Source organism: Scyliorhinus torazame, chromosome 7, assembly GCF_047496885.1.
Source record: "Scyliorhinus torazame isolate Kashiwa2021f chromosome 7, sScyTor2.1, whole genome shotgun sequence".
NCBI lineage: Eukaryota > Metazoa > Chordata > Chondrichthyes > Carcharhiniformes > Scyliorhinidae > Scyliorhinus > Scyliorhinus torazame.
The window spans coordinates 149,679,712-149,707,250 of NC_092713.1; the positions used below are offsets into that span (position 1 = coordinate 149,679,712).

Here is a 27,539-nt window from a genome sequence, read left to right on the forward strand (position 1 = left end):
CCCTGCGATGAGCTCCTGGCTCTACATCGTTGGACTATGTCTGACCCATGGCCACAATACCACCATCCACCCGGACCATCCCTGCATGCGGCTGTGACACTGCAGCGCACGGTCCCGTCCTCTGCCCGGGGGATGTTGATGGCGGCCCAGGGGGAAGGGGGTAGACTCACCTGGGGCTGCGGTAAGACCACCCGTCACACACACACTTGCGCTCAACGTACATGACACGCCCGCACACTTTGGACAGAGCACAAAGGCAGCTTCGGTAGGTGTAACATTGACTTTAATAACCAAAGGAGTTCATGCACGTGCCCTAGCCCCTAAAACTCATCTGTGCCCTGCACCCGTGCCAACTTACTCAGTGTCTAATTGTTTGGCCTCACGGGCCCTTTGACTACGTCTACGTGGTTCCCCAGATGGTACAGCAGAACTGGAGGTGGACTCCTGTGATTCCTGCCCTCTGACACTGGATCCCTTTGGCGGCCGTTTCCTGGGGCGTCCTGGCCTAGATGGGCCAGGCTGCGGCCCGGGCGACTGGGATGGCGAGCTGCCAGCCTGTCCTGCCCGTTGCCCACCCGATGCACCTGGGACGGAAGGGGGGGGAGTCCGAGGTGTCGCGGTGTACCGGGACCTCCCCTACAGAGGGAGCCGGGACGGACCACACCACCTCCTCCTCCCTCGGGGTGCCCGATGGCCCCCAGGCCTCTACATGGGTGGGGGATGCGAACGGACTGGCCATCCGACGCCCCCCTGACATCTGGCGCTGCCAGTCCTGGAGGCCCGTGCTGGTATCGACAGGGGTCTGCAGGTTTGCAGCCATGGAGCCCAGGGTGTTGGCCAACCCTGTCTGTGACAGTGCGACGCCGGCTCGCACATGGCCACTGGCGCCGATGCCCTCAGCGATGGCCTGCTGAGACTGGGCCATGGCCTGCAGAGACTGGGCCATGGCCTGCTGAGACTGGGCCATGGCCTGCAGAGACTGGGCCATGGCCTGCTGAGACTGGGCCATGGCCTGCTGAGACTGGGCCATGGCCTGCAGAGACTGGGCTATGGCGTTGAGCGCCTCTGCCATCTGGCACTGGCTCATGGCCTCCTGTGAGAGGGCAGCCATTTCCTGGGCCACAGACGCCGCCTGCACGGAAGGCACCAGGCCTCGCAAACCGTTCCCCATGTCTGATACCGTCGCAACCATTGCCTCCACCGCGGACGCCACCCGTGCGGTGTCAGCCTGGGTGGACTCCTCCACCTGCGACCGCAGCCGCCGCAAGCCACCCGTCACCCTCTTCGCTCGTCTCCGGGTCGGTGGTTGCATCGGATCTATGTGTGGGTGTGGTAACTGCAGGAACCCGGGATCCATCTGGGCGGCAGATGTTCGCTTGGCCTGGGCTGCCCTCCGACCGCCCGGTCCCTCTGCTGCTCCTACCTCCACCTGCTGTACCGGGACGGCTGTGTTGTGCGCACCAGTGAGTGTACCAGACGCCTCATCACTAAAGTGCCCAACCGTGGTGAGTGTTTCTGCGATGGTGGAGGGTGTTGGTGACAGCAGTGGCGTTGTGTCGTGCTCTTCGTCCCACTCTGAGTCCATGGCACTTTGGGGTGGGGGTTCGTCTCCACCCATCCACTCTGAGTCACTGTCCGGTATTTCGTCTTCCCGGGTAGGGGTGTCCTGGGTAGTGCTGTCCCGGTTAGGGGTGTCCTGGGTAGTGCTGTCCCGGGTAGGGGTGTCCTGGGTAGTGGTGTCCCGGGTAGGGGTGTCCTGGGTAGTGGTGTCCTGGGTAGTGGTGTCCTGGGTAGTGGTGTCCTGGGTAGTGGTGTCCTGGCTCGGATGTGACGGGGGCCTGTGGCTGCCCCCCTCATCGCTGGGTGGTCGCTCCCGCACGTGACGGGGGTGTCGTCTCCCTGTTGCTCCAGGTCTCTCCGTCTCCCGTGGTGTGCGAGGGGCATCCTGCGGGCGTCACATGCTGGAGGGTCCGGATCTCTCCGTCTCCTGTGGTCTCCGAGGGGCATCCTGCGGGCGTCGCATGCTGGAGGGTCCGGGTCTCTCCGTCTCCCGTGGTCTCCGAGGGGCATCCTGCGGGCGTCGCATGCTGGAGGGTCCGGGTCTCTCCGTCTCCCGTGGTGTGCGAGGGGCATCCTGCGGGCGTCGCATGCTGGAGGGTCCGGGTCTCTCCGTCTCCCGTGGTCTCCGAGGGGCATCCTGCGGGCGTCGCATGCTGGAGGGTGCGGGTCTCTCCGCCTCCTGTGGTCTCCGAGGTGCATCCTGCGGGCGTTGTGCATCTGCGGGGATGGGTGCCTGGACGTTTGGTCCTGCGATACACAATGAAGCATGCATGGTTAGACATCAGGCAGTGATCAGGTGATACGGGGAAGGGGGATATAGGGGAGGGGGGATATGGGGACGGGCTGTCGGTGGCTCACTTGCTGGTGGGCCCCCGACCTCTGCATCAGCAACCTCCCGGTCCTCAGGTCCGCCAGCCAGTTCCAGGGCCCTTTCCTCGTGTACGGTCAGTGGCCTCTCATCAGCGGGCCCTCCTCCAGTCCTCACATGCTCCCTATTGTTGTGTGCGCGCTTCTCCTGTGGGGGGGCGGGGGGTGGTGGCAGGGGTAAAAGGCAACAGTGTTAGGCAGGTATATGAATGCACGCCATCGGTTGCGCGTGCATTGCAGAGGTTAAGGTTAGGGCTGGATTCACTTGGGGATATGGGGGATATGGGGGAGGGGGGATATGGGGGAGGGGGGATATGGGGGATATGGGGGAGGGCGGATATGGGGGATATGGGGGAGGGAGGATATGGGGGAAATGGGAGGGGGGATATGGGGGATATGGGGGTGGGAGGATATGGGGGATATGGGGGAGGGGGGATATGGGGCTTATGGGGGAGGGGGGATATGGGGGAGGGGGGGTATGGGGGATGGGGGGGATATGGGGAATATGGGGGAGGGGGGATATGGGGAGGGGGGATATGGGGAGGGGGGATATGGGGGAGGGGGGATATGGGGGATATGGGGGAGGGGGGATATGGGGGATATGGGGATATGGGGGATATGGGGAGGGGGGATATGGGGGATATGGGGGAGGGGGGATATGGGGGAGGGGGGATATGGGGGAGGGGGGATATGGGGGAGGGGGGATATGGGGATATGGGGAGGCTCACCCTGCCTGCTCTGACGAGGTCGTTCACCTTCTTGTGGCACTGGGTGCCTGTCCGTGGTGTCAGGGCCACAGCGGTGACGGCCTCTGCCACTTCCCTCCACAGACGCCGGCTGTGGCGTGGGGCAACTCTGCGGCCGTGCCCGGGATACAGGGCGTCCCTCCTCTGCTCCACCGCGTCCAGGAGCGCCTCCACATCGCGTGACTCGAACCTCGGGGCTGAGCGACGGCCAGCCATCCAGTCGGGTGTTGCGGTCGGGTGTTCCGGTCGGGTGGGGGGGAGCTGCGCGGCCTTATGAGCCGTCACGCCATGCAGCGCGTATGACGCTGCACGGCGTGAACCACTGCGCAAGCGCGGATCCCGTTACATCGCTGCTAGCCCATTTATGACGTGACGCAAGTGGGATTTGCGCCGATCGGCGGACTTTCCGCCGATAACAGAGAATTTTGCCCATGATTTGTATCTCCCGAAAGCCTGCTGTCTGTAAGTATTGTATTTTCCAACCTGCGAATGACTGATTCTGCAAAGAAGATCATTACCAACTAAAAACCAGAAGCTTTGACCAACCAGTATGCTGTGAGAAAGTGTGCTAAAGCACCACCATTTAAAGCAAAGACCCATCTTCTGACCTTCATCCTTATTTTTTTTGCCCCCTCCCCCCCTGTGTTTGCCTGTCCTGTGTTTGCATAGAAGGTGGGACAATTAAAGTGGGCATTAGGTATCAGCTTGTCGTTAACCAGTTGCATTTATTGCATATTCCATGATAGTTCTTGGTGCAAATAAACAGTAGTCATGTTTCAACTTAGAAAACCTGGTGACTGTAATTATTTGGCAGCCAATGGCCAAAGACTTTGGGAATTTTAGTAAGAATTGTTGGTTCATGTTGTGACTCAGGGGCATGTGGGTTGGAATTGACCACGCACCTGCCTAGGGTGGCGCAACAACATGATAGGAGGGATATGATAGATTGGAAAGGGTGCAGAGGAAATTTACCAGGATGTTGCCTGGGCTGGAGAGTGTTAGTTATGGAGAGAGATTGGATAGACTGGAGTTGTTTTCCTTGGAGCAGAGGAGATTGAGGGGGTGACAGGATCAAGTTGTAAAATATTATCAGGAGCATAAATAGACAGGAAGATCCTTTCCCCTTGGTGGAGGATCAATGACCAGGGGACATAGATTTAAGGTAGGGGGCAGGAGGTTTAGAGGCAATGTGAGGAAAGACATTTTCACCCAAAGGTGGTGGAAGTGTGAAACTCACTGCCTGAAAGGGTGGTGGAGGCAGAGACCCTCACAACATTTAAGAAGTATTTAGAAGTGCACTTGTGATGCCAAGGCATACAAGGCTGTGGGCCAATTGCTGGAAAAGGGAATTAGAATAATAAGGTGGTTGCTTTTGATCGGCACAATTGCGATGGGCCGAGGGCCTTTTCTGTGCTGCAGACCTCTATGACTCTACTAAATGCGAATAGTTCACCTTTCAAATTTTGGGGTAAATTCTAATACATTTTGATAATGCAAAATATTTTAGAAAGTTAGGTGCATTCTCAGGTTTCTGGCAGCCACATTTGGATGAGGCTGTGCATTTTGAATACTCTTTGGGGAGGTATAGGCCTTTACCCTTTGGTATTGTTTCAGTTCGAGATGTACATCGCAAAAACATTCATATGATCTATGAGCACATTGAAGGTGGCGACACATAGATGGATGACATAACAGTGCGAGGTTCATCCAAAAAAGAACATGATGACAAGACTTAGGAATGTTACTTCAAGTTACTTTAAGAGTCACTCAAAACATAATAAAGATAAATGTGTTTTTGAAGACGCTAAATCGATTTCTGTTGGTGATATCATTCCTGACGTGTCAGCTGATGTGCATATGCCACATGTACACAACAAAGAAGACATGCAGATTTTCGATTGTATGGTCAATTACTTGGATAATTCATACAAATAACTTTGGAGAAAACTTCACTTCTTGAAAAACTATTCCTATGTAATTGGCTCCGAGGTGATTTCCGATTATTCCGAGACCCTCTCCAAAATATTTTATACCCGCTCAGCAATAACCCGTGGCAGCTCACGGATAATGTACCACTCAGAAGTACCTGCACCAGAGCATCCTAAAAGACGCGACTGAGGAATTCCCTCTCAGTACCATTACGTTTCTGTGTTGAACTTGTCTTTCTTGGCCACTACTAGCTCCACGGTGTTTCGACATCCCTTCAGGTTGCCCCTTCCATGTATTCAAGAATTATACACCATGGGGGTGATTTTGTGCCCACGTTCACTGTGACGTAAACAGTGAAGCAGGTGCAAAATTGCACAAGAGTGAGGAAACGAGATTCTCACTGGTGAGATCTCATTTCCTGATTTCCCCCTCCCCCCCGCCCCCCATCCCTTCACCAGTGGCGTAACAGGTGAACCTCAGGAACCTCATTTCAATGCATTTTAATACATTTGAATCTTATTAACAGGCCTTAGCGCCACATGACCCCCTCCCCTCATTAAATATTCAAACCTCGCCAACGTTTACAAAAGCTTCAGAAGAATGGGATTCAGTTGAGGGGATCCCACCCAGAGTGCCAATTTACATAGAATCCCCCGGGGAGAGGGACATTCCCGGGCAGTGCCCTGGCATGGCCCCCAGCACTGCCCCAGCACAGGTTGAGCAGTGTCAACTTGAGCCAAGGGCAGTGCTAGGGACAGGCCCTCTGGGGGTCCCTTGAGTAAGGGGATCCCTGAGGGGGATCACTTTAGTTAGGGGGTCTTTCTGGGGGTCCCTTTAGTTAGTTGGTATCTGTGGAGGTCCTTCTAGTTATGGGGTCGCTGTGCGGGGTCCCTGCAGTTATGGGGACCATGTGGAGGGTCCCTCTAGTTATGGGATCCCTGTGAGGGCTCCCTCTAGTTATGAGGTCCTTCTGGGGGTCCCTTTAGTTAGGGGTTTCAATGGGGAGTTCCTTTAGTCAGGCGGGTCCCTGTGGGGGTTCCGTTTCGTTAGGGGGATTCTGTGAGGGGTCCCTTTAGTTAGGGGATCTCTGTGGGGGACCCCTTCAGTTAGGGGGACCCAGAAGTGTCTCCCTATTCATTTTTGAAAATAAAAAATAAAAAATTTAAAGTACCCAATTCATATTTTCCAATTAAGGGGCAATTCAGCGTGGCCCTTGGAGGGGGGGGGGGGGGGGGGGATCTGAGCATCGTGTTCGGATTGGCGTCCTGCTCTGATCCCGATTTTACCCCGACACCCAATTCTTCGTCCCATCGGGGAATGCGCTTCAGGCATCGCGGGAAGGAGAATCCAGTCCTTAATAAATGTCTTTATCTGCTGAGTCACTAAAGGCCAATGAAGTTAATGTAATTGAGACTGAAAGACCTACAAGATCAATAAGTTTCCATAGAGGGCAATTTAAGCTTTGTGTGATATTGTAAAACGGTAAATAACAGTTAAGTTACTGTTTAGACATCTCTCTTTATTTTCCTCTCCATCGGCCCTTGAAAAATACAGCAGGTATTTCTGGTTTTCTGTCTCAGTGAGAAAACAACCTACCAAAGTGAACGCTTCTCATTATTCTCTTGGTTTCTAGACTTGACACCAGCAGGTCTCCAGCCCTGAGAGCAGCCTGGCGATCTGCTCCCACCATCCGAACAGCCGAGCAAAGAGTTGCTGCAGGGGTAGATCTCAAGTGGGACACCTGCATCCTACCGATGCTCGATGGTCCAGCCTGAAATATCACTGTGAAATCCCAAAAAACTACCAGTTCTGAAACAGATTTAATCTGCTTGACACCAGGGTCAGCTGCAAACATTCCAGGCAAAGCGACTATAACATGAATCAAATTAATTAATTTGCTTGTTCCAGATGGTACAACCTATGAGCTACCCAGAATACGAGCAATGGGCAGACTTTGGTTGGGGTAACTGGCATAAACCTCCCACCTTCTACAGCCATGGATTTGTCAGGTGTTGGCGCCAGAGCCAATACCTCTTGCCCTGTTACGCCAATCTCGGCTGGAACCTCAATTTATGGAAGACTGGGCATGATGATGCAGTGGTGAGCACTGCTAACTCACGGCGCCGAGGACACGGGTTCGATCCTGGCCCTATTTCACTGTTCGTGTGGAGTTTTCACATTCTCCCCGTGGCTGCGTGGGCTTCACCTCCACAGCCCAAAGATGTGCAGGCTAGGTGGGTTGGCCATACTAAATTGCCCCCTAATTGGAAAAATTAAAAAGAGAAAACTTTTGGAGGACTGCAATCTTATCATTTCACTCACCTTACTTCTTTTGAAGAGAGACAGCAAAATTGATCAAATTTAGTGTCACGAATTCCTGATTTAACTCATCTTTGTTCCACTTTGCGAGCATGAGCCTTTGATAAGATACTTGATTAAAAAAAGGGAGACTGGCTGAAAAGCCAGTCCATTGTGAGACAAATACAGTGCAAAATGGAACTAAAAGAGCTCAAGGTCCTTCTATACTACACCACCATCGACATTCATTATTCCCTTGCAAGAAACATGCGTGCTTCAGCCTTTCTCCCTACATGCTTGAGACCAAGATCTATGACTATTCCATCTGCCTTGGCTACAGATGTCATGGCCACTTCCCAACAGAAACACTGACACAGTGTGTAATGTAGGGTACTCTTTCCTACACATAGCGCCAGCACTTGCCTCCAGAATATTAGAATGATTTTCAATTGGATTAACCTTGCATTTACGTCGCTCGAGGCTAAGTGCCTGATGGTAACACACACCATGGAGCTCAGCTTTGTAGCAATTGCAGTCCAAATGTGACATTTGGAAGGCGATTCAGAGTTTTCAAGTGAACACTTTATTCTAAAATATCTTTGCACAAAGTATCTGGGTGGGCCCACCTTAATAAAAGAAATATAGATACTACTTGTGTATGTTTCAATACCTATTGCATGGCCACCAGCACACATGTACTCCACTAAGTTCAGTTCTGGAGGAGGTGAGCAATCTCCATAGACTTGCTCACACAGAGTAAAATCTTCTGTCCAAGTGCCATCTTTAGTACATCGGATGGGCTCCTGAGGAAAGGGTAATACAAGAGTGTTAATAATAATGACAACTATAAAAGTGTTCAAGGTCAAATGCTAGCTCCCAAGCCCTCTTTATCACACATATTAAAGTGCTCTGATATCACTTGGCATGAATCTTGATGTTTCACTGCAAAGGTAGCATGAAGGCGGGTTAACAGAGGGGAAAGAAATGCATTTGGGTACACTGAAAAATGAAAGTATTGCAAACACTCAGCAGGTCAATCAGCATCTTTTGAGAAAAAAAACGAGCTGAATATGACTCTTCTTCAGAACGAAGGAAGATAGAGACTCTTTGTTCCTTCTGACTACCACCTATGGTAAGTAATGGGATGTCGCATCATATTCTACTTTAACACTAACTTCATTTAATATTGGAATACCTTTATTGGAATAACTAGTCAGTTTCATCCTAGTTTTATGCAAGAGATTGTTATTTAGGGACTTCTTATACCTTCCTTCTGAATTAACAAGTGCATCAACAGTGGAAGTAAGTTGTGAATTTGTGATTTTCATTTTTACTGTGGGGACCTGTAATTATATTTTTAGCTCCATTAATCTTATCTTCCATGTTCTCTGACTGAATACAAATTTTGATCTTCCTGTTCGATAACATCAACTTCTGATTCCATGGACGGAATTCTCTAGCCTCGAAGCTTCCCCACGCCAGCGGGAAACCTGCAGGCAGGGAGCGCTGCCAGTGGGACAAGAGAATTCCCGCTGCCAGCAAATGGCCAGAGAATTCCAGCCTATATCTAGCGTTTGTACATTCAAGGATTTGCAGACTCCTGAGCTAACCACAACCTCAACCTGGTGCATAGCCACGACCTGGTGCTTTACTGCAATCTGGGACATTATTTCTTCCTCTCCTTCTGTCTGCTATCGGGATATGACCCATTTTCCCTCAGGCGCAGCAGATGTTAACCAGTTAATACTAGACCGCATCTGGAGTATTGGGCACAGTTTTGGTCTCGTTATTTGAGGAGAGATGTAGTGACATTAGAGGCAGTTCAGAGGAGGTTTATTAGGTTGGTTCCAGAGATCAGGGATTTGTCACATGAAGAGAAATTGAACAGTTTAGGCCTATACTCTCTATAGTTTAGAAGAATGAGTGGAGATAAAATTGAGGTATACAAGATGATAAAAGGTTTGGATAAAGTAGACGTGTGAGGAATTCTAGAACAAGAGGTCATAATCTTAGGATAAGTGGTAGCAAATTTAAAATGGAGTTTAGGAGAAACTACTTCTCCCAAAGGGTTGTAAATCTGTGGAATTTGCTGCCCCAGTGTGCGGTGGATGCTGGGACAGTGAGTAAATTTAAAGAGGAGTTAGACAGATATTTAATTGATAATTGGTTGAAGGGTATGGAGAATGGGCAGGATGGTGGAGCTAAGGCCAGGATGAGATCAGCATGATCAAAGGATGGAGCAGACTCAATGGGTTAAATGGGCTAATTCGGCTCCTGTATCTGATTAACTAATAAAGATGTATTCATGCATTTAGAAAGAGGGCCAAGAAGCAGACATGCTCAACCTTTATTCTGATGCTAGGACATCCCGTTGATCTACCAGACTGGAAATGGGGGCATTTCAATGGTTGGTGGCTACTGTGGCAATGGTTACATCTAACCTTCTGACTCAGACTGTGAGCTTGGCTGCCAGGGCCTGGATTTTGCTGAAATCCAGTAAACCTCCCTTGCTAGTTCAGGATAAAAAAACTCCACTGAAATTTGCAACTCTCATTTTCTGCCATTTCCATGGCTGCAGCCGGATCAGAGGCCTCCTTCCGAGTTAGCTTGTTGGCTTTGCTCAGAAGTATGGCCTGCATTCTATTGCCCTAAAGGCCTCCTGCAAATGTGCCTTTAAGATTAGTTTCTAAGTTTGAGCCAAAGCTATGGTTTGAGAATGTAGTTTACAACAGTTTCACTTGGCAGGGACGGAGTATGATAAAATGCTCAGCTATTACAGCATGCTGCAGAAAATATTTGTGAAGTTAATGAGACTAAAAGCTGATCAATGATTGCTGTATCGCTTGAGCATTTATAGACTATTTATGGGTGGCTTTATAGACTAAGGATGCACTGGTTTTGATCTTCCAGAATTCCGTGCTTTCGAGAACAGTCCGCATGGATTTGAAAGTAGCAAATGTAACCACACTGTTCAAGGAAAGGGAGAGAGAGACAAGGAACTAGAGACCATTTGCCCTGACATTAGTAGTAGGGAAAATTCTGGAATTTATTATTAGGGACATGGTAACAGGACACTTAGAAAATCACAATACGATTAAGCAGAGTCAACATGGTTTTGGGAAAGGGAAAAGAGTTTTTTGTGGATGTAAATTGTAAGGTAGATAAAGAGAGCAATGGATGTAATATATCTGAATTTCCAAAAGGCATTTGATAAAGTATAACATAAGGGATTATTTCAAAGTTTAGGACGCATGGGATTGATGGTGATATATTAACATGGATTAAAAGAGTAGGAATAAAGAGGTCATTTTTGGATTGATAGATGGTAACTAGTGGGGTACGTCAAGGATTAGTTCTTGGGCTTCAGCTATTTACAATTCTATTGTGGATAATTCCAATGATCTTGGTTACAACATTAGTGGTTTCACAACATTTATCACCCTTTCCAGTAAATATTTAAGTAACAGAAATTGCAAATATTGATTTTCCGATGCGAATCAATTCAATCTGGAACAAAAGTTAATCATACATTTGGTGATGTATTTGCGATTCACAAAGAGGGCCAAGTAGCAGGCATGCTGGGTTTTTATTCTGATGGTAGGGCATCATGTACAAGTTTCAATGTTGATCTACCAGACCTATTGTAGCAAAGGCATAACAAGGCACATGTTATGTGTTGAATGGGATCCAGTCACCTTCAAAAACAAGGCAGTCTTTTTTTTTGACAAGCTGAGGAGGTTTAACAATTATGTCTTCTCGTTACAATGAATGCCAATGTTGTGCAATGGAATCTTTTCCTAGATTAAGTATGCACAGGTTAGAATTAAAAAAAAAAAATATTTTTAAATTTTAGAGTACCCAATTAATTTTTTCCAATTAAGGGGCAATTTAGCATGGCCAATTCACCTACCTTGCACATCTTTGAGTTGTGGGGGTGAAATCCACCCAAACACAGGGAGAATGTGCAAACTCCACACGCACAGTGACCCAGAGCCGGGATCGAACCTGGGACTTTGTCGCCGTGAGGCAGCAGTGCGAACCACTGCGCCACCAAGCTGCCCTAGAATCGAACTTTGCAGATAAATAATAGAATGTGCAAAGCTCTTCTGCCCTGTCTGGTGCAGCACTGTTTAAATACAGAATAAAATCCCCCCATGCACTGCTCAATCAATCATTCCAAGGTCAGGTACGCTGTGTTAGGTAAAGAGTAGAGTTCTCTGATAAGGTTTGAAAGTCAGACCCAGAATAAAGCTAATTTCATAGTCCCAAAGACTTGTCTTGCCCTGATCACAGTGTGCCAGTTATTTTGATGTGATATTTCCATTTCATGCTCTCTGAATCGCTTTCTGAAACTACATTACCCAAAGTTTTATGCTACGCCTTTGCAAGCCCTAAAGCTTTAGCTGTACTTTCACTGCACACATTGCTCTGTATTTGTACTAATCTTATACTCCACTGTGCTTTGAGTCATTAGTTGGACAATGTCCAACATTTAGGTCACCTTCAGTTGGCTCCATTGTATTCCCTTCTTGTTGTGGTGATATGCATGTACACATCAATGTATATAGTTGTCTATCAGTGCACATCGTTATCGGTACGACCTCTGGCCAGCAGGTGGCTTTAGAGATCTATCACATGACTCAAGAGACCCACCAGTTGGTAGTAAGTCGTACAAGAAGATAGTCGTACTTAGAGTAGCTTCAGGACAATTCGCTGAATTCATGTGTTCATTTAGTAGTCATGGTATGTATTATAGTTTGTTAGTTACCTTTCCACGTGTTTGTTAATAAATCATCTTTATAGTTAAACAACTATATAATAATCTTTCTTGTCACAAGCAGGTTTACATTTACACTGCAATGAAGTTACTGTGAAAAGCCCCTAGTCACCACATTCTGGCACCTGTTCGGGTACAGAGAGGGAGAATTCAGAATGTCCAATTCAGCCAACAGCACGTCTTTCGGGATTTCTGGGAGGAAACCGGGGCACACGGAGGAAACCCACACAGACAGAGGGAGAACATGCAGACTCCGCACAGACAGTGACCCAAGCCAGGAATTGAACCTGGGACCCTGGTGCAGTGAAACAACAGTGGTAACCACTGTGCTACCATGCTATATGTTCTCTGTACATCATTACAATGATTAACACAGAACACAACACTTGAGATTGTAACAATCCTCCACGTGGACAGTCACTGGACACAAGGGGATGTCTGATCCGGGGCTGAGGATGAACCAGCTACACAATGTGTGGCATGCATGGATCAGGTGGCAAGCTGCCATCAGTTCCTCCGATGGACCTTCGCTGAAGTTGCAACATTGATCCTGAATTTTGCTACAAACAAGCAAGTAGTAAGACACACCAGACAGCAGCACTGGTATCACAGACACTATTAGATAATGATTGTACTTTATGAAGCAAGTGCCTCTGATATGGTTAACATGCTTCATCTTAGAAAATGTGATTGGGTATCACTGATGTCGCAGGTTGATCAACAGATAATCCATTCTCAACATTGGTATAGTAACCAGAAGTAAGTTTGTTATTGTAATACTACAGAATCTGCTGCGGTGTTGCTTAGGGGCAGCATCATGCGGTGTTCTTAATGATTAGTTTAAGCCTAGCCTGTATCTTTAAGGGCACAAATCTAAAAAAGGTTAATTAGTTAAACTGCAGCTACTTCCATACCAGTTGTCATGTGAGAGTACGTTTAAGAAATGGGTGTTTAAGAAATGTACCTTTAAGAAATGGGTGTTTATCAGTGATGTCAGAGCGTGAGTGGAGCTGGGCTGACTGTCAGCTTTTTACTTTCGTTTTAGGCTGTTTGCTGCAGGATGTGTTTTAGTTTTGTTTTCAAAGCTAGATAGCCGCAGTCACAGCCAGAAGGTGTATTAGTCTCTATCACTGTAATCTAAAGACTGTAAATCGATCTTGTGATTTAAAACTAATAACTGCTCTCAGTTGTGACTTTAACCTGATGTGCTTGTGTTAAAAGTTTTTTTAAAAGTCTTATGGATGTTAAAAGGACAGTTTAAGGATTACTTCATGTTGTATTCTTTGGAGGTTATATTTGAATTGATGGTTGCTAAGATGTTCACTGTATGTTTTAAAAAGGTTAACTTGAGTTCATAGAATAAACATTGTTTTGCTTTAAAAAATACTTTTCCATTTCTGCTGTACCACACCTGTAGAGTGGGCCGTGTGCTCCCCATACCACAATCTATTAAACGTTGTGGGTCAGGTGAACTCCATGATACACTTTGGGGTTCTCTAAACCCTGGCCCATAACACAGTGTAGGAGACTATTACGCTCATTGGCTTTGCCACACCTAATCCAGGAGAGATCTGCGCAGTCACCAGCGTGCCTGACGTACGACGCAGAGAGCAACAAACCCAGCACCACTACCCTTCGTACTTTGATAACCCACCTCTCACAGAAGGAAAAGGTGGATCAGATCCCTCACAGCTACAGCAAATAATGGGTCAGCAATGCAAATCTACGCAAGGAATCAATTTTGAGGCTAGATTTTGACAAAATATAGTCTACATGTGCCTTGGTAATCCATCGCAGCAGCAGGTTCTGTAAACACACGACAGTCACAAGTGAGCTGAAGCAAAACGATTGATGGACGTAAACATATGCCTCACAGCGCCAAGGGACCCAGGTTCGATTCCAGCCTTGGGTGACTGTGTGGAGTTTGCACGTTCTTCCCGTGTTTGTGTGGGTTTCCTCCGTGTGCCCCGGTTTTTTCCCCACAGTCCAAAGCTGTGCAGGTTAGATGGATTGGCCATGCTGAATTGCTCCTTAGTGTCTGAAGATGCACAAGTAAGGGTAATTAGCCATGTTGAATTGCCTCTTAGTGTCCAAAGGTGTGCAGGTTATGTGGGGTTGCGGGGATAAGGTGGGGAAGTGGGCCCAGGTGGGGTGTTCTTTCAGAGGGTCGGTGCAGACTCAATCCACTGCTTAATTGAATGGCTCATTCTTTGGGATCCCTGTCTGGGATGCAGTCTGCAAATGGCAATCACTGCATGTGCATTTTGATTCCAAAATAAAATCCAATAATGTTTTAATTTTATGAACACTGGAAAGTATCCTGCCCTAAGCATAATGAGTACACTTTGTTCCCTTGCAATTGCTTTCCAAGAGTGTATTTTTGACACAAAAAAGGCTAAACCACACATATTCTCCAAGAACCGACTGCAAACTGTCTAAATCTGAATTTTATCTTGACAGTGTGTTCTGAGTAGACATCATGAGTTACAGCCACCATCAATCCCCATTACATCATCAACTTAAAGAACAAATTTTACCATACAGTGTATGATGCTTTCAAAAAGACAGAGTGCCTTACAGGCCACAGGTTACTGAGTGACCGAATAGTAGGCTGTTAAGTAGGCTGTGTAACAGGAATGACAGCAAGAGTGGCTTTAAAAAAGAGATAAATATCCCAAGCCATTTCACAAGAGGGTTAATATATGAAATGTGTCGCTGAGCCACATATTAGGATAGGTGATCTAAACTTGATCGAACAGGTAGGTTTTAGGGATCTGAAAGGAGGGGAGAGAGAGGCAGAGGAGTTTAGCAAGGGAACCCCAGTGCTTAAGACCTTGGCAACTAAGATCTTGGCAACTGGGGCAGCAGGGTAGCATAGTGGTTTGCACAATTGCTTCCCAGCTCCAGAATCCCAGGTTCGATTCCCGGCTTGGGACTCTGTCTGTGCGGAGTCTGCACATTCTCTCCGTGTGTGCGTGGGTTTCCTCCGGGTGCTCCGGTTTCCTCCCACAGTCCAAAGATGTACGGGTTAGGTGGATTGGCCATGCTAAATTGCCCATAGTGTCCAAAATTGCCCTTAGTGTTGGGTGGGGTTACTGGGTTATGGGGATAGGGTGGAGGTGTGGGCTTGGGTAGGGGGCTCTTTCCAAGAGCCGGTGCAGACACGAAGGGCCGAATGCCCTCCTTCTGCACCGTAAATTCTATGAAGTGAAGGCACGGTTGCCATTGATGAATAGGGTTACCACCTCTCCAGAATTATCTTGGAAGTCACCAGGAATTGAAAATTAATCTCCAGGAAATTTCTGGGAGTGACAACCCAGGGGAAGAATCTTTTGACCATGATATCAACAATGTAAAAAACAAATTTTAACATCCTGTGGATGATGCTTTCAGAAAGACGGAGTGCCTTACAGTCCACAGCGATCTTTTGAGTGGCCATTTTTATCTTTTGACCATTTATATTTCTACCAACAGCCAATTGACATGGGATGTGGATCCGTAACGAGCAATGATGAGTTGGATGACCAATGGCAGGAGTGTGGGGTGAGGTAGTTAAAGTCAGCAAATCATTTCGGGAAACCTCCAGGAATACATGCAACCAAAGTTAGCAAACCTATTGGTGGAGCAATAAAAATCTGGGATGTGCAAGTGACCCGATTTGAAGGAATGCAGAGATCATGGAAGTTGTGGGGCTGGAGGAGTTTACAGAGATGTGGTAGGAGGAATCAATGGAGTGATTTGAGCACAAGAATGAGAATTGTAAAATTAAGGCATTAAGGGTCCGGAAGTTGCAGACCAGCGAGCACAGGGATAATGGGTGAACAGGACTTGGAGCAACAAGGGTAAAAGCTACAATCGATAGGGCTATCCAAGGGTAGATATGATGGTTGCAGGAATGGCCACTGCTGCTGGAGTGGAGAATGAAAACCAGGCTGCTGCCTGGAGAACTGGAGAATGCACAAAAATATAGAGAGGTTGAGAAAGTCATGAGGGTAGAGTCAGGGAGGGTGAGACATGGATGGATTTAAGTTATGGCCGAGAATTTTCACATTGGTTTTCTAGGGCCTGGAAGCTGGTGCAACCTGATGAGAGCGAGTTTAATCAGACTTCAGTCCTTAATGCAGATGAGAACGTGAGCACAGAATTGTGAGTGAGTTACCGTTTGTAGAGGGTGCAAATGGGGAAAAAGTCAAGGCAACTTTGATTGACTCTAGCCATGCTCCTTGTCAACAAAGGAGGCAAAAACCTCCAAAAGGTGTCCAGGAGTTCTGACTAGACACAGAAAATAAAGTCTTATTTCCGACCATCCAACAGTAAGCTAGGACAGCTCACAATCCTAAACAGAAAACCACCTTTACGGGGCAGCTCAGTTTAAGTGATGCCTTCCAGCGACCTGCTACCAACATTAAAAAGGCTAGAGCGAGACACAAAGGCAGGGATTCCCCAAAATCCCGGCTAAGTGTTGACGCCAGCGTAAACACCAGAGTGTTTCACGCATGCATCAGCGGGCCCCCTGGCCCAGCGATTCAGTGGCCCACAGGGGGCCAGCACGGCACTGGAGTGCTCCACGCAGTGCCGGCGCAGATACATGGCCCTGCACTGCCGGCACAGGTCTGCGCATGCATGTGGCGGCCATTTCCGCGCTGGCATCTGCATGTGATGGTCATTTCCGCACCGCGCAACATGGCATAGCGACACAGCGGGCCCGCGCGGAAGAAGGTAGCCTCCCCCCCAGATCGCGTGCGCCCGCCGATAGTTAGCCCCCGATCGAGGGCCTGGCCGTTGTGGAGGTACCCCCCCCCAGAGTCTGATCCCGCCCCCCCACCAGGACGGCAGTGTTCCCGCCGGTGTGGTTCACATGTGGTACCACCCGGTGGGAACGCGGTAAGTCGACCGCGGAGAATCACCGCGGGGGCCTCTTTCAACGGCCCCCAGCTAGCACCATGTCGACTATGCATCCGCAACTGGCACCGATTCTCCGGTCACCGGAGAATCGTGTGCTGGCGTCGGAGCGGCGTGGCGGGAATTTTCGGCGTCAACGGTGATTCTCTGACCTGGTGCGGGCTCGGAGAATCCCGGCCAAAATCTCTTGCATCAAAACTTTTAAAATGTCCCTTCAGTCTGGTTGCAACTCAACTGAAATGACACTTTACCCAAAGATCCAGAGCGCCAGGAGAGCCTCCAGTAGCTAACCAGGGTTTCGTACCTTCCAGCCCAATCTAAATTACATCACAGTTTAACAACTTTAACATTGATGCACAGGCAAAACTATCTTGCATCAATACCTGGATACTACGATGTGATTGCTTGTGTAATTGCACACAAACCCACATGTGAATCCTTGAAGTATTCTGTTGTACACACAGGTGAGGGGATGGAAAGTAAGGAAAGATGGTCATCGCCATCAATGATTAACCCTTTCCGTTAGACCCGTTTGATGAACCAGTACAACCTTGTCCAGTGTCAGCTGCTTGTCGCCATGTAAAATGGCCACCTGCAAAGGACCATGGGAATTGTGGCAATTTGGGACACAGACAGGTACACAGCCTTTGTGTATTGCGCAAAGAAACCAGACTTGGCTGAAACCTGTATCCATTAAGAGTGGATCACCATTTCCCCCAGGCCAATAGAGTTTGAATCAAGGAGTTACAACAGTAGCAGACTAACCGGCGCCCCCCCCCCCCTTATTTGGAAAGGCCTACGTGCCTGGGACAATGATAGCTCGGACCCGCCCAACTATCGAGGTATCCGCCCCCTAATTGGCTGAGATCGATGAGGGTGATCGAGAACCCTATTGATCCATCGGACCCGGAGTAAGGACCGCCCAAAAGGGCGCGAAAGAGATGAAGGATGAAAAGCCCTGCGCACTAGAGATCGATCTCTTTTGGGACGGGCCTGTGTGCGACCAATTGCAGCCGAACAACCAAGTTCAAGGACCCACGACCATTCCTGAAGGACGAGTCCAGCTGAAATGAACCCAACAACTTCCAAACCGACCACGTGGACCCGGATAAAGGCCTTATCTCGCACAGTGCCGGTCACTCGAAGTTAAGTAAAGGTCATCTTAGTCGTTAGGTGTAGCTTAGTACGGAGCCGCGTGTGTTATTGCATAGAGATACAAGTCTTGAGTTATTATTAAACTGTGTTTTTGAGCTAACATATTGGTTGTGTGGTCATTTGGTCGGTATAAGAAACAGGTTCACCCCAAAGTAAAGTAGGCAACATGCTAGTGGAGGTAATAAAAACCGAGGACCAATTTAAGGAAGGTACTCCCTGCTTTTGCCTGACTCACTGAGACAGCCAAAAAAGTTCCAGGACATGCATCACTCGGCAGACTTAAAATGAACCATTCCACCTGCCCAATTGATTCTTTACAAAGGACAGAACCGCATAGGACCAGGATCAAGCACTGCCACCTGTCCATTCCAAAATTTACAGACTTAGCTCCAACATTCACTTCCAAATCCATTCAATGTGCCAAAAAGGCTTTTATCAGCGATTTAAATTTCTGTACTTTCAATCTCTCTGCATAGGTTATTCTGTAGATTGAAATCTCTGCATGATACATACGAACTAGAGGCAGAGCGAAACCAATTCAGTCCCTTGAGCCTGCTCCACCTTTCAATAAGATCATGGCCAGTCTGATTGCGACCTCAACGCCACGATCCTGCCTCTCCCTGATACCCTTTGGTTCCATTGTGTGTCACGAGTCTACCTCTGCCTTAAACATATTCAATGACCCTGCCTTGACTGCTCTCCGGAGGAAAGAGATTCACAGATTTACAACCCTCTGAGAAAAACTTCTCCTAATTTCTATCTTACATGGGAGTACACTTATTTTTAATTCTGGTCTCTCCCACAAGGGGACGCATATCCTTCCAGTATCTATTCTGCTAGCTGCCTTGGGATCTTATATGCTCCAATAGGATTACCTTGTAGTCTTCAAAATTCTAATGGACACAGGCCCAACCTGTCCAACCTTTCCTCATAAGATAAATTCCCCCATTCCTCCACCACGCATCCTAGGATGATGACATAACAAGTTTCTAAACTATCAGAGGATACCAAAGATTTTATGTCAACAAAAACTAGACAGACAATCTCTACATGTCTGATGCATGAGAGTGGATGAGATTCTCTGGCGTCCCCATGTCCTGTTTCTCAGCTACAGGGGGTGGCCCAAGGCCGATGGCGGGAACATCTGGTCCCGGCAAGGGAAATGGAGTTTCCCATTGAATCCACCCCATGCCACCGGGAAACCTGCAGCAGTGGTGTGCTGTCGGCGGGACTGGAAGATCCTGCTGGCGTAAACAACCAGAAGATCGCGTCCAGAGTTTAAATGCCTTTGCAAGCCAGCTTTGGTTATTTGGGAAGGCCTGCCTTCTCAACCTTGCACCTCACCTGAGGTGTGGTGATCCTCAGGTTAAATCACCACTAGTCAGCTCTCCCCCTCAATCATTAGAATAACTTATTAGTCGGTTGCTATTTCTGGGAACTTGCTGTGCTGCAGTTTCCCTCACATTATTACTGCACTGCAATAATAAACTGCTTAATTGGCTGTGAAGTGCTCTCTGCTGTTTACGGATGTGAAAGGGTCTAAATAAATGCTGCCTTTCGCTGGGGTTAAAGTCCATTAGATTGATCCCCAGGAATCATTAAATTGGTATAGAAAAATCACTAAATTGGTATTTTACTGCACCTGGCACTGACAGTTCACTGCAAATTAAACGTGTCAGAATTCGTAATTGAGTGTAAATACGGTCCAAGTTTCACCAATGCTGTTATTTCCATTAAAGCAGTTGGCATTAATATCAGCCAGGCTTAATATCAACTGTAAAATCTCCAACGTAACTCACACTTTCCCTTTATTATTCACATTTCGAGCAACAGTGCCTCAAGAATGATATGCTTGAAGCTTTTTTAATTTGACATTTAAATCTTGCTGTTGGATGATTAATATTGGAGATGGTGCATTGAAGCTGATACCTTTTTAAAAAATCCATCAGAACAATGTACCAATGATTGAAATAAATCTTTGAAGTGTCAGGAGACATTGACAGATTTAATTTAGTTTGGATCAAAAGCCACCAGTTTGGGTCCTTCCCTTACAAATTAACAGCGAGCAGCTGTTCAGTAGAAAATCGATCTGGTATGATTCTTCCCAGCCCAAGCACTGCTGAATAATTATCAACTGAGTAGATCCCAGCATTGAGGAGATTTGAATGTGTGTCAGTGAGGGACAGCATAGAAGGAGCTTCAGTCTGTGCATAATGTGCATCTGAAACATGGACTAATCTCTGGCCGTGATCTAACGGAAAAGAGTCCCGTTCTGGCGAGATAAAAAGGCTCGTTCCTGGCGCAGAAGCGCCGTGAAGGACACCACTATCGAATGGCACACTGTTATTTTTTTGTGCTCCGCTTGTCAGTGCAGGAAGAGATCCGGACCCCCGACATGATCCCGGACCCCCCCCAACACCTCACTTCATCTGGTGGGGGTCCTCAAAGCCATCTAATACAGGCAGGACACCCCAAGAGCTGCTAAGCTCTCTTATACTATGCAAGTCTGGATCCCGGCCACAATGGGCAAGGTCCAGATCGTGACACCTCACAAGATCTATCTCGCGGGGCATAACGACCATCGAAAATCCCAGAAGAGGCCTCATGCCGATTCTGGCGGGATGCGGCGGTTAAATCATACCCTCTATCTTTCACCTTGAAGAGTCATCGTATAAGGCCAGCAGCCCAAATGCTGCATAGCAGAAAAAATTACCCAGGAGGACAGCTCGCCTCAAACTTTTCACCCTCTCACACTCGACCAAAGGGAAACAAAGCTCAGAACAACGATAATGGAACATGTTCTCCACTTGCGTATTAATTTATTGTTAACAATGAAAAGTGACTCAAGAGTTGAGTTAATCACATTGCTCAGTATTCAATTAATGCCTTACCTTTTCAGTGTGGTCATAGCAGCGAATAATACAATGGCTGTCAAATTCAAAACCATTGCTACAGTTGTACATTCCTTCAAAGACAGGAGGAGGGGGTTCACAAAGCACAGGAGCACAGCGACCATCCTCCCAGCGACCGCCTTCCAAACACTGCAGTTTGAGGAACTTCCTGTGAGTAAAAACAGACGGTAAGTACTACAAACAGATAGTTGAGAGAAACACCTACAAGTCGCAAAATTAAGCAATACTCCAAAAAAAAATTGATGAACCACATGTTATAACTTACAGAATTATTTATGTTTTCTCACAATAATCTGCCCAACGGAATAGTTCCCTGACACTCACACAGTGTAACACCCAACGTAATTGGTCACTTTGACATACACTTTAACACCCACTGGAATTGTTCACGGTCACTCACACACTGTAAACCTATGGAATTGTACACGGTCACTGACACACTAACACACAATGGAATTCTTCACTGTCACTGACACACTAACCAGCCACTGGAATTGTTTACTATCACTCACACTGTAACACTCAATGGAATTGTTCACTGTAACTCACACACAGTGTAGCACCCAATGGAATTGGTCACTGTCACTCACACAATGTAACATCCAATGAAATTGTTCACTGTAACACACACAGTGTAACACCCAATGGAATTGGTCACTGTCACTCACACACTGTAACACCCAATGGAATTGATCGCTGTCACTGACACACTAACACCCAATGGAATTGTTCACTGTTGCTCACACACTGTAACAGCCAATGAAATTGTTCACTGCCACTGACACACTGTAAGACCCAATGGAATTGTTCACTGCCACTGACACACTGTAAGACCCAATGGAATTGGTCACAGTCACTCACATACTGTATCACCCAATGGAATTGTTCACAGTCACTCATACACTGTAACAGCCAATGAAATTGTTCACAGTCACTCACACACTGTAACACCCAATGGAATTGTTCTCTGTCACTCACATTGTAACACCTAATGGAATGGTTCACAGTCACTCGCACACTGCAACAGCCAATGAAATTGTTCACAGACACTCACACACTGTAACACCCAATGGAATTGCTCACAGTCACTCACACACTGTAACACCCAATGGAATTGTTCACTGTCACTCACACACTATGACACCCAATGGAATTGTTCACTGTTACTCAGACACTGTAACAGCCAATTAAATTGTTCACCATCACTGACACACTGTAACACCCAAGGGAATTGTTCACGGTCACTGACACACAGTAACACCCAATGGAATTGGTCACAGTCACTCACATACTGTATCACCCAATGGAATTGTTCTCAGTCACACACACACTGTAACAGCCAATGAAATTGTTCACAGTCACTCACACACTGTAACACCCAATAGAATTGTTCACTGTCACTCACACACTGTAACACCCAATGGAATTGTTCACTGTCACTGACACACAGTAACACCCAATGGAATTGGTCGCAGTCACTCACATACTGTAACACCCAATGGAATTGTTCACTGTCACTCACACACTATAACACCCAATGGAATTGTTCACTGTTACTCAGACACTGTAACAGCCAATTAAATTGTTCACCATCACTGACACACTGTAACACCCAAGGGAATTGTTCACGGTCACTGACACACAGTAACACCCAATGGAATTGGTCACAGTCACTCACATACTGTATCACCCAATGGAATTGTTCACAGTCACACACACACTGTAACAGCCAATGAAATTGTTCACAGTCACTCACACACTGTAACACCCAATAGAATTGTTCACTGTCACTCACACACTGTAACACCCAATGGAATTGTTCACTGTCACTGACACACAGTAACACCCAATGGAATTGGTCGCAGTCACTCACATACTGTAACACCCAATGGAATTGTTCACTGTCACTCACACCATAATACCCAATGCAATTGTTTATTATCACTCACACATTGCAACACCCAATGGAATTGTGCACCGTCACTCACACTGTAACACCTAATGGAATTGTTCACTGTCACTGACACACAGTAGCACCCAACGGAATTGGTCAGTGTCATTCATACACTGTAACACCCAATGGAATTGTTCACTGTCACTCACACATTGTAACACCCAATGTAATTGTTCAATGTTACTCACACTGTAACACCCAATAGAATTTTTCACTGTCACTTACACACTGGAGCACCCAATGGAATTGTTCTCTGTCACTCACATTGTAACACCCAATGGAATTGTTCACTGTCACTCACATTGTAGCACCCAATGGAATTGTTCACTGTCACTCTCACTGTAACATCCAGTGGAATTGTTCACTGTTACTCACACTGTAACACCCACTGGAATTGTTCACTGTCACTCACACACAGTAACACCCAATAGGTTTCTTCACAGTCACTCAGACACTGTAACACCCACTGGAACTGTTCACTCTCACTCACACACTGTAACACCCAATGGAATTATTCACTGCCACTCACACACTGTAACACCCAATGGAATTGTTCACTGTCACTCACACACTGTAACACACAATGGAATTGTTCACTGTCACTCACACTGTAACACACAACGGAATTGTTCACTGTCACTCACACACTGTAATTGTTCAATGTCGCGCACACACTGTAACACCCAATGGAATTGTTCACTGTCACTTACACACTGTAATTGTTCACTGTCACTCACACACTCTAACACACAATGGAATCGTTCACTGTCACTCACATTGTGACATCTAATGGAATTGTTCACTGTCACTCACACACTGTAACACACAATGGAATTGTGCACTGTCACTCACACTGTAACACCCAATGGAATTGTTCACTGTCACTCACACACTGTAACACACAATGGAATTGTTCACTGTCACTCACATTGTAACACCTAATGGAATTGTTCACTGTCACTCACACTGTAACACCCAACGGAATTGTTCACTGTCACTCACATTGTAACATGCAATGGAATTGTTCACAGTCACTCACACACTGTAACACCCAATGGAATTGTTCACAGTCACTCACACACTGTAACACCCAATGGAATTGTTCACTGTCACTCACACTGTAACACCCAATGGAATTGTTTACTGTATCTCACACACTGTAACACCCAATGGAATTATTCACTGCCACTCACACACTGTAACACCCAATGGAATTGTTCAATGTCGCTCACACACTGTAACACCCAATGGAATTATTCACTGTCACTCACATTGTAACACCCAATGGAATTGTGCACTGTCACTTACACACTGTAATTGTTCACTGTCACTCACACACTCTAACACACAATGGAATTGTTCACTGTCACTCACATTGTAACATCTAATGGAATTGTTCACTGTCACTCACACACTGTAACACACAATGGAATTGTGCACTGTCACTCACACTGTAACACCCAATGGAATTGTTCACTGTCACTCACACACTGTAACACACAATGGAATTGTTCACTGTCACTCACATTGTAACACCTAATGGAATTGTTCACTGTCACTCACACTGTAACACCCAACGGAATTGTTCACTGTCACTCACATTGTAACATGCAATGGAATTGTTCACAGTCACTCACACACTGTAACACCCAATGGAATTGTTCACAGTCACTCACACACTGTAACACCCAATGGAATTGTTCACTGTCACTCACACTGTAACACCCAATGGAATTGTTTACTGTATCTCACACACTGTAACACCCAATGGAATTGTTCGCTGTCACTGACACAGTGTACCACCCAATGGAATTGGTCACAGTCACTCACGCACTGTAACAGCCAATAAAATTGTTCACTGTCACTCACATTGTAACACCCAATGGAATTGATCACTGTCACTCACACACTGTGTAACACCCAATGGAATTGTTTCCTGTCACTCACATTGTAACACCCAATGGAATTGTTCAGTGCACTCACACACTGTAACACCCAATGGATTTGTTCACTGTCACTGACTGTTATGAGCCAGGGCTTAGAGAACCCCATAGTGTATCATGGAGTTCACCTGACCCCTAACTTTTAATAGATTGTGGTATGCGTGTGTGGTACAGCAGAAATATATGAAGCAAAACAATGTTATTCTATGAACGCAAGTTAACCTTTTTAAAAACATACAGTGAACTTCTTAGCAACCATCAATTCAAATACAACCCCCAAAGAATGCAACACTAAGTAATCCTTAATAATTTCCCAAACAACATTCAGAAGACAAATGAGATCAAGTTTAACTTCTCTAATGAGAGCAATTATCCCTTTGAAATCACCCAAATGAACACTCTTTAGCTTGTAGAGAGTTCCATGCACATCTGTTGGCTTTCATTGCAGCTCTTCTCTCTGAAAACGAAACTAAAAACTCACTCTATAACAGCCTGCTCTAAAACGAAAGTAAAGCAGACAGACAGCCCAGCTCCAGCCACTCTTTGACATCACTGCAGTAATAAACACCCATTTCTTTAAGGTACACCCACTACAGTTATTCTATAAAAAACACCCATTTCTTAAAGGTACTCTCACATGACACCTCTCCCCAAGAAAACAAAATAAACCATCAACTTCAAGATGGTTTCATTTTTCACCTTTTCACTATCCTTTAAGAAATGCACACAGTAAATGTACATTTTCGTTTCAAAAAACCAACACACGCAAACAGGTATAATAATATAGTGCATTTTTTTGTTCTTCTTCCTCCAACTGGAATCCCTCTTGATTGAGAGTCTCTTTGGACAAGAAGGTCTTTGCACGATCCATCCATTTCTCTACGCCTTGGCATTTCTCTTTAAAGTCAGATACTTTATTTCATTCTGATCACAGAGTCCCTTGTAATTCTCCAACACAAGAGCATTGGTTATCACAGCTTTCAGGCAGTCAAATTCCTGTTGAAAGTCCGCTGTCCCCTGACATTTTCGACGTTTCTTCAGCAAGTCCATCAGTGGAGCAACCACGCTACAAATCGTTTGCACAAATGTTCGATCATATCCACTCATGCCAAGAAATCGCATTATTTCCCTTTGTGATGAGGGTATTGGAAACTCCTCAATAACTGTTGTCTTCACATCCCATGTGTCCATTCGACCCTGTCCATTTGTATGGTCTAGGAAAGTGACTTGGGCTTTTCCAAATTCACTTTTGGCTAGGTTTACCAACAAACCCGCCTCCTGAAGTCGATCGAATAACTCCATCAGATGTTTTAAATGTTCTTTCCATGTCTGGCTGAAAATTACCAGATCGTCGATGTATACCGCACAATTGTGTAATCCTGAAACGACTTTGCGAGTTAACCATTGAAATGTAGCTGGGCGTTTTTCATGACAAATGGCATAACTATGAATTGGTATATGCCATCTGGAGTCACAAAAGCTGAAATCTCCTTCACCCTTTCGGATAAAGGTACCTGCCAGTAACCTTTAAGTAAATCCAATTTGGAAATGAAAGCTGATTGTCCCATGTTCTCAATGCAATCCTCCAAATGTGGGATAGGATAAGAGACCGTTCTTGTAACTGCATTAACCTTTCTATAGTCCACACACAACCATTGGGTGATGTGTGGTTTAGGTACCATCATTATGGGTGAGCTCCACTGGCTGCAACCTACTTCAATTATGCCATTTTTAAGCATACTCTCAATCTCTTTGTTAACCTGTGCCAATTTTAAGGGTTAAATCTGTATGGATGTTGTTTGATTAGAACAGCATTCCCCACATCTACATCATGTATAGCCATTTTAGTACTTCCCAATTTATCTCTACAAACTTGCCCACTTCATATCAATAACTCTTTCGGGTCAGTCCGTTTTTCCTCTGGAAGGTAACTCAACAATTTATCCCAATTTTAAAGAAGAGCCTCATTTTCCAATTTAATTTGAGGTATGTCAAATTCACAGACATCTGGATTTGGTTTGTCACTTTGAGGTAGAATCATTAAAACCTCCTCCTTTTTCTCTCCTTCCCTTTCAAAGTACCTTTTAAGCAGATTCACATAACACACTCGATGAGTCTTCCTTCTATCTGGTGTTTTTACCACATAATTCACCTCACTTAATTTCCTTTCAATCTGATAAGGTCCACAAAACCTTGCTTTTAAATGTTCACCTACCACTGGTAACAACACTAAAACTTTATCTCCACAGGCAAAACTACGAACTTTGGATTTTTTGTCCGTTACCCGTTTTATCACATTTTGTGCAACTTTTAAATGTTGTCCAGCCAATTCACCTGCTCTATTTAATCGTTCCCTAAAATTTGACACATAATCCAATAACGTAAGTTCTGATTTATCACTAACAAATTTTCCTTAATCAATTTAAGTGGTCCTCTTAGCTCATGACCAAACATTAGTTCAAAACGACTAAATTTCATTGATTCATTAGGTGCATC

The 27,539-nt window shown here is 46.3% G+C and overlaps 1 protein-coding gene across 1 annotated transcript in view; it reads right to left on the reverse strand.

Annotated features, from left to right (window-relative positions):
• Positions 1 to 27,539, reverse strand: part of pappa2 (pappalysin 2) — a 726,002-nt gene that overhangs the window by 139,461 nt on the left and 559,002 nt on the right. Inside the window, exons 17-18 of the mRNA XM_072511622.1 lie at positions 21,126 to 21,294; positions 8,071 to 8,203 (exon numbers count right to left, since the gene is read on the reverse strand). Of these exons, the coding sequence (XP_072367723.1) occupies positions 8,071 to 8,203; positions 21,126 to 21,294 (302 nt within the window). The remainder of the gene's footprint in view (positions 1 to 8,070; positions 8,204 to 21,125; positions 21,295 to 27,539) is intronic.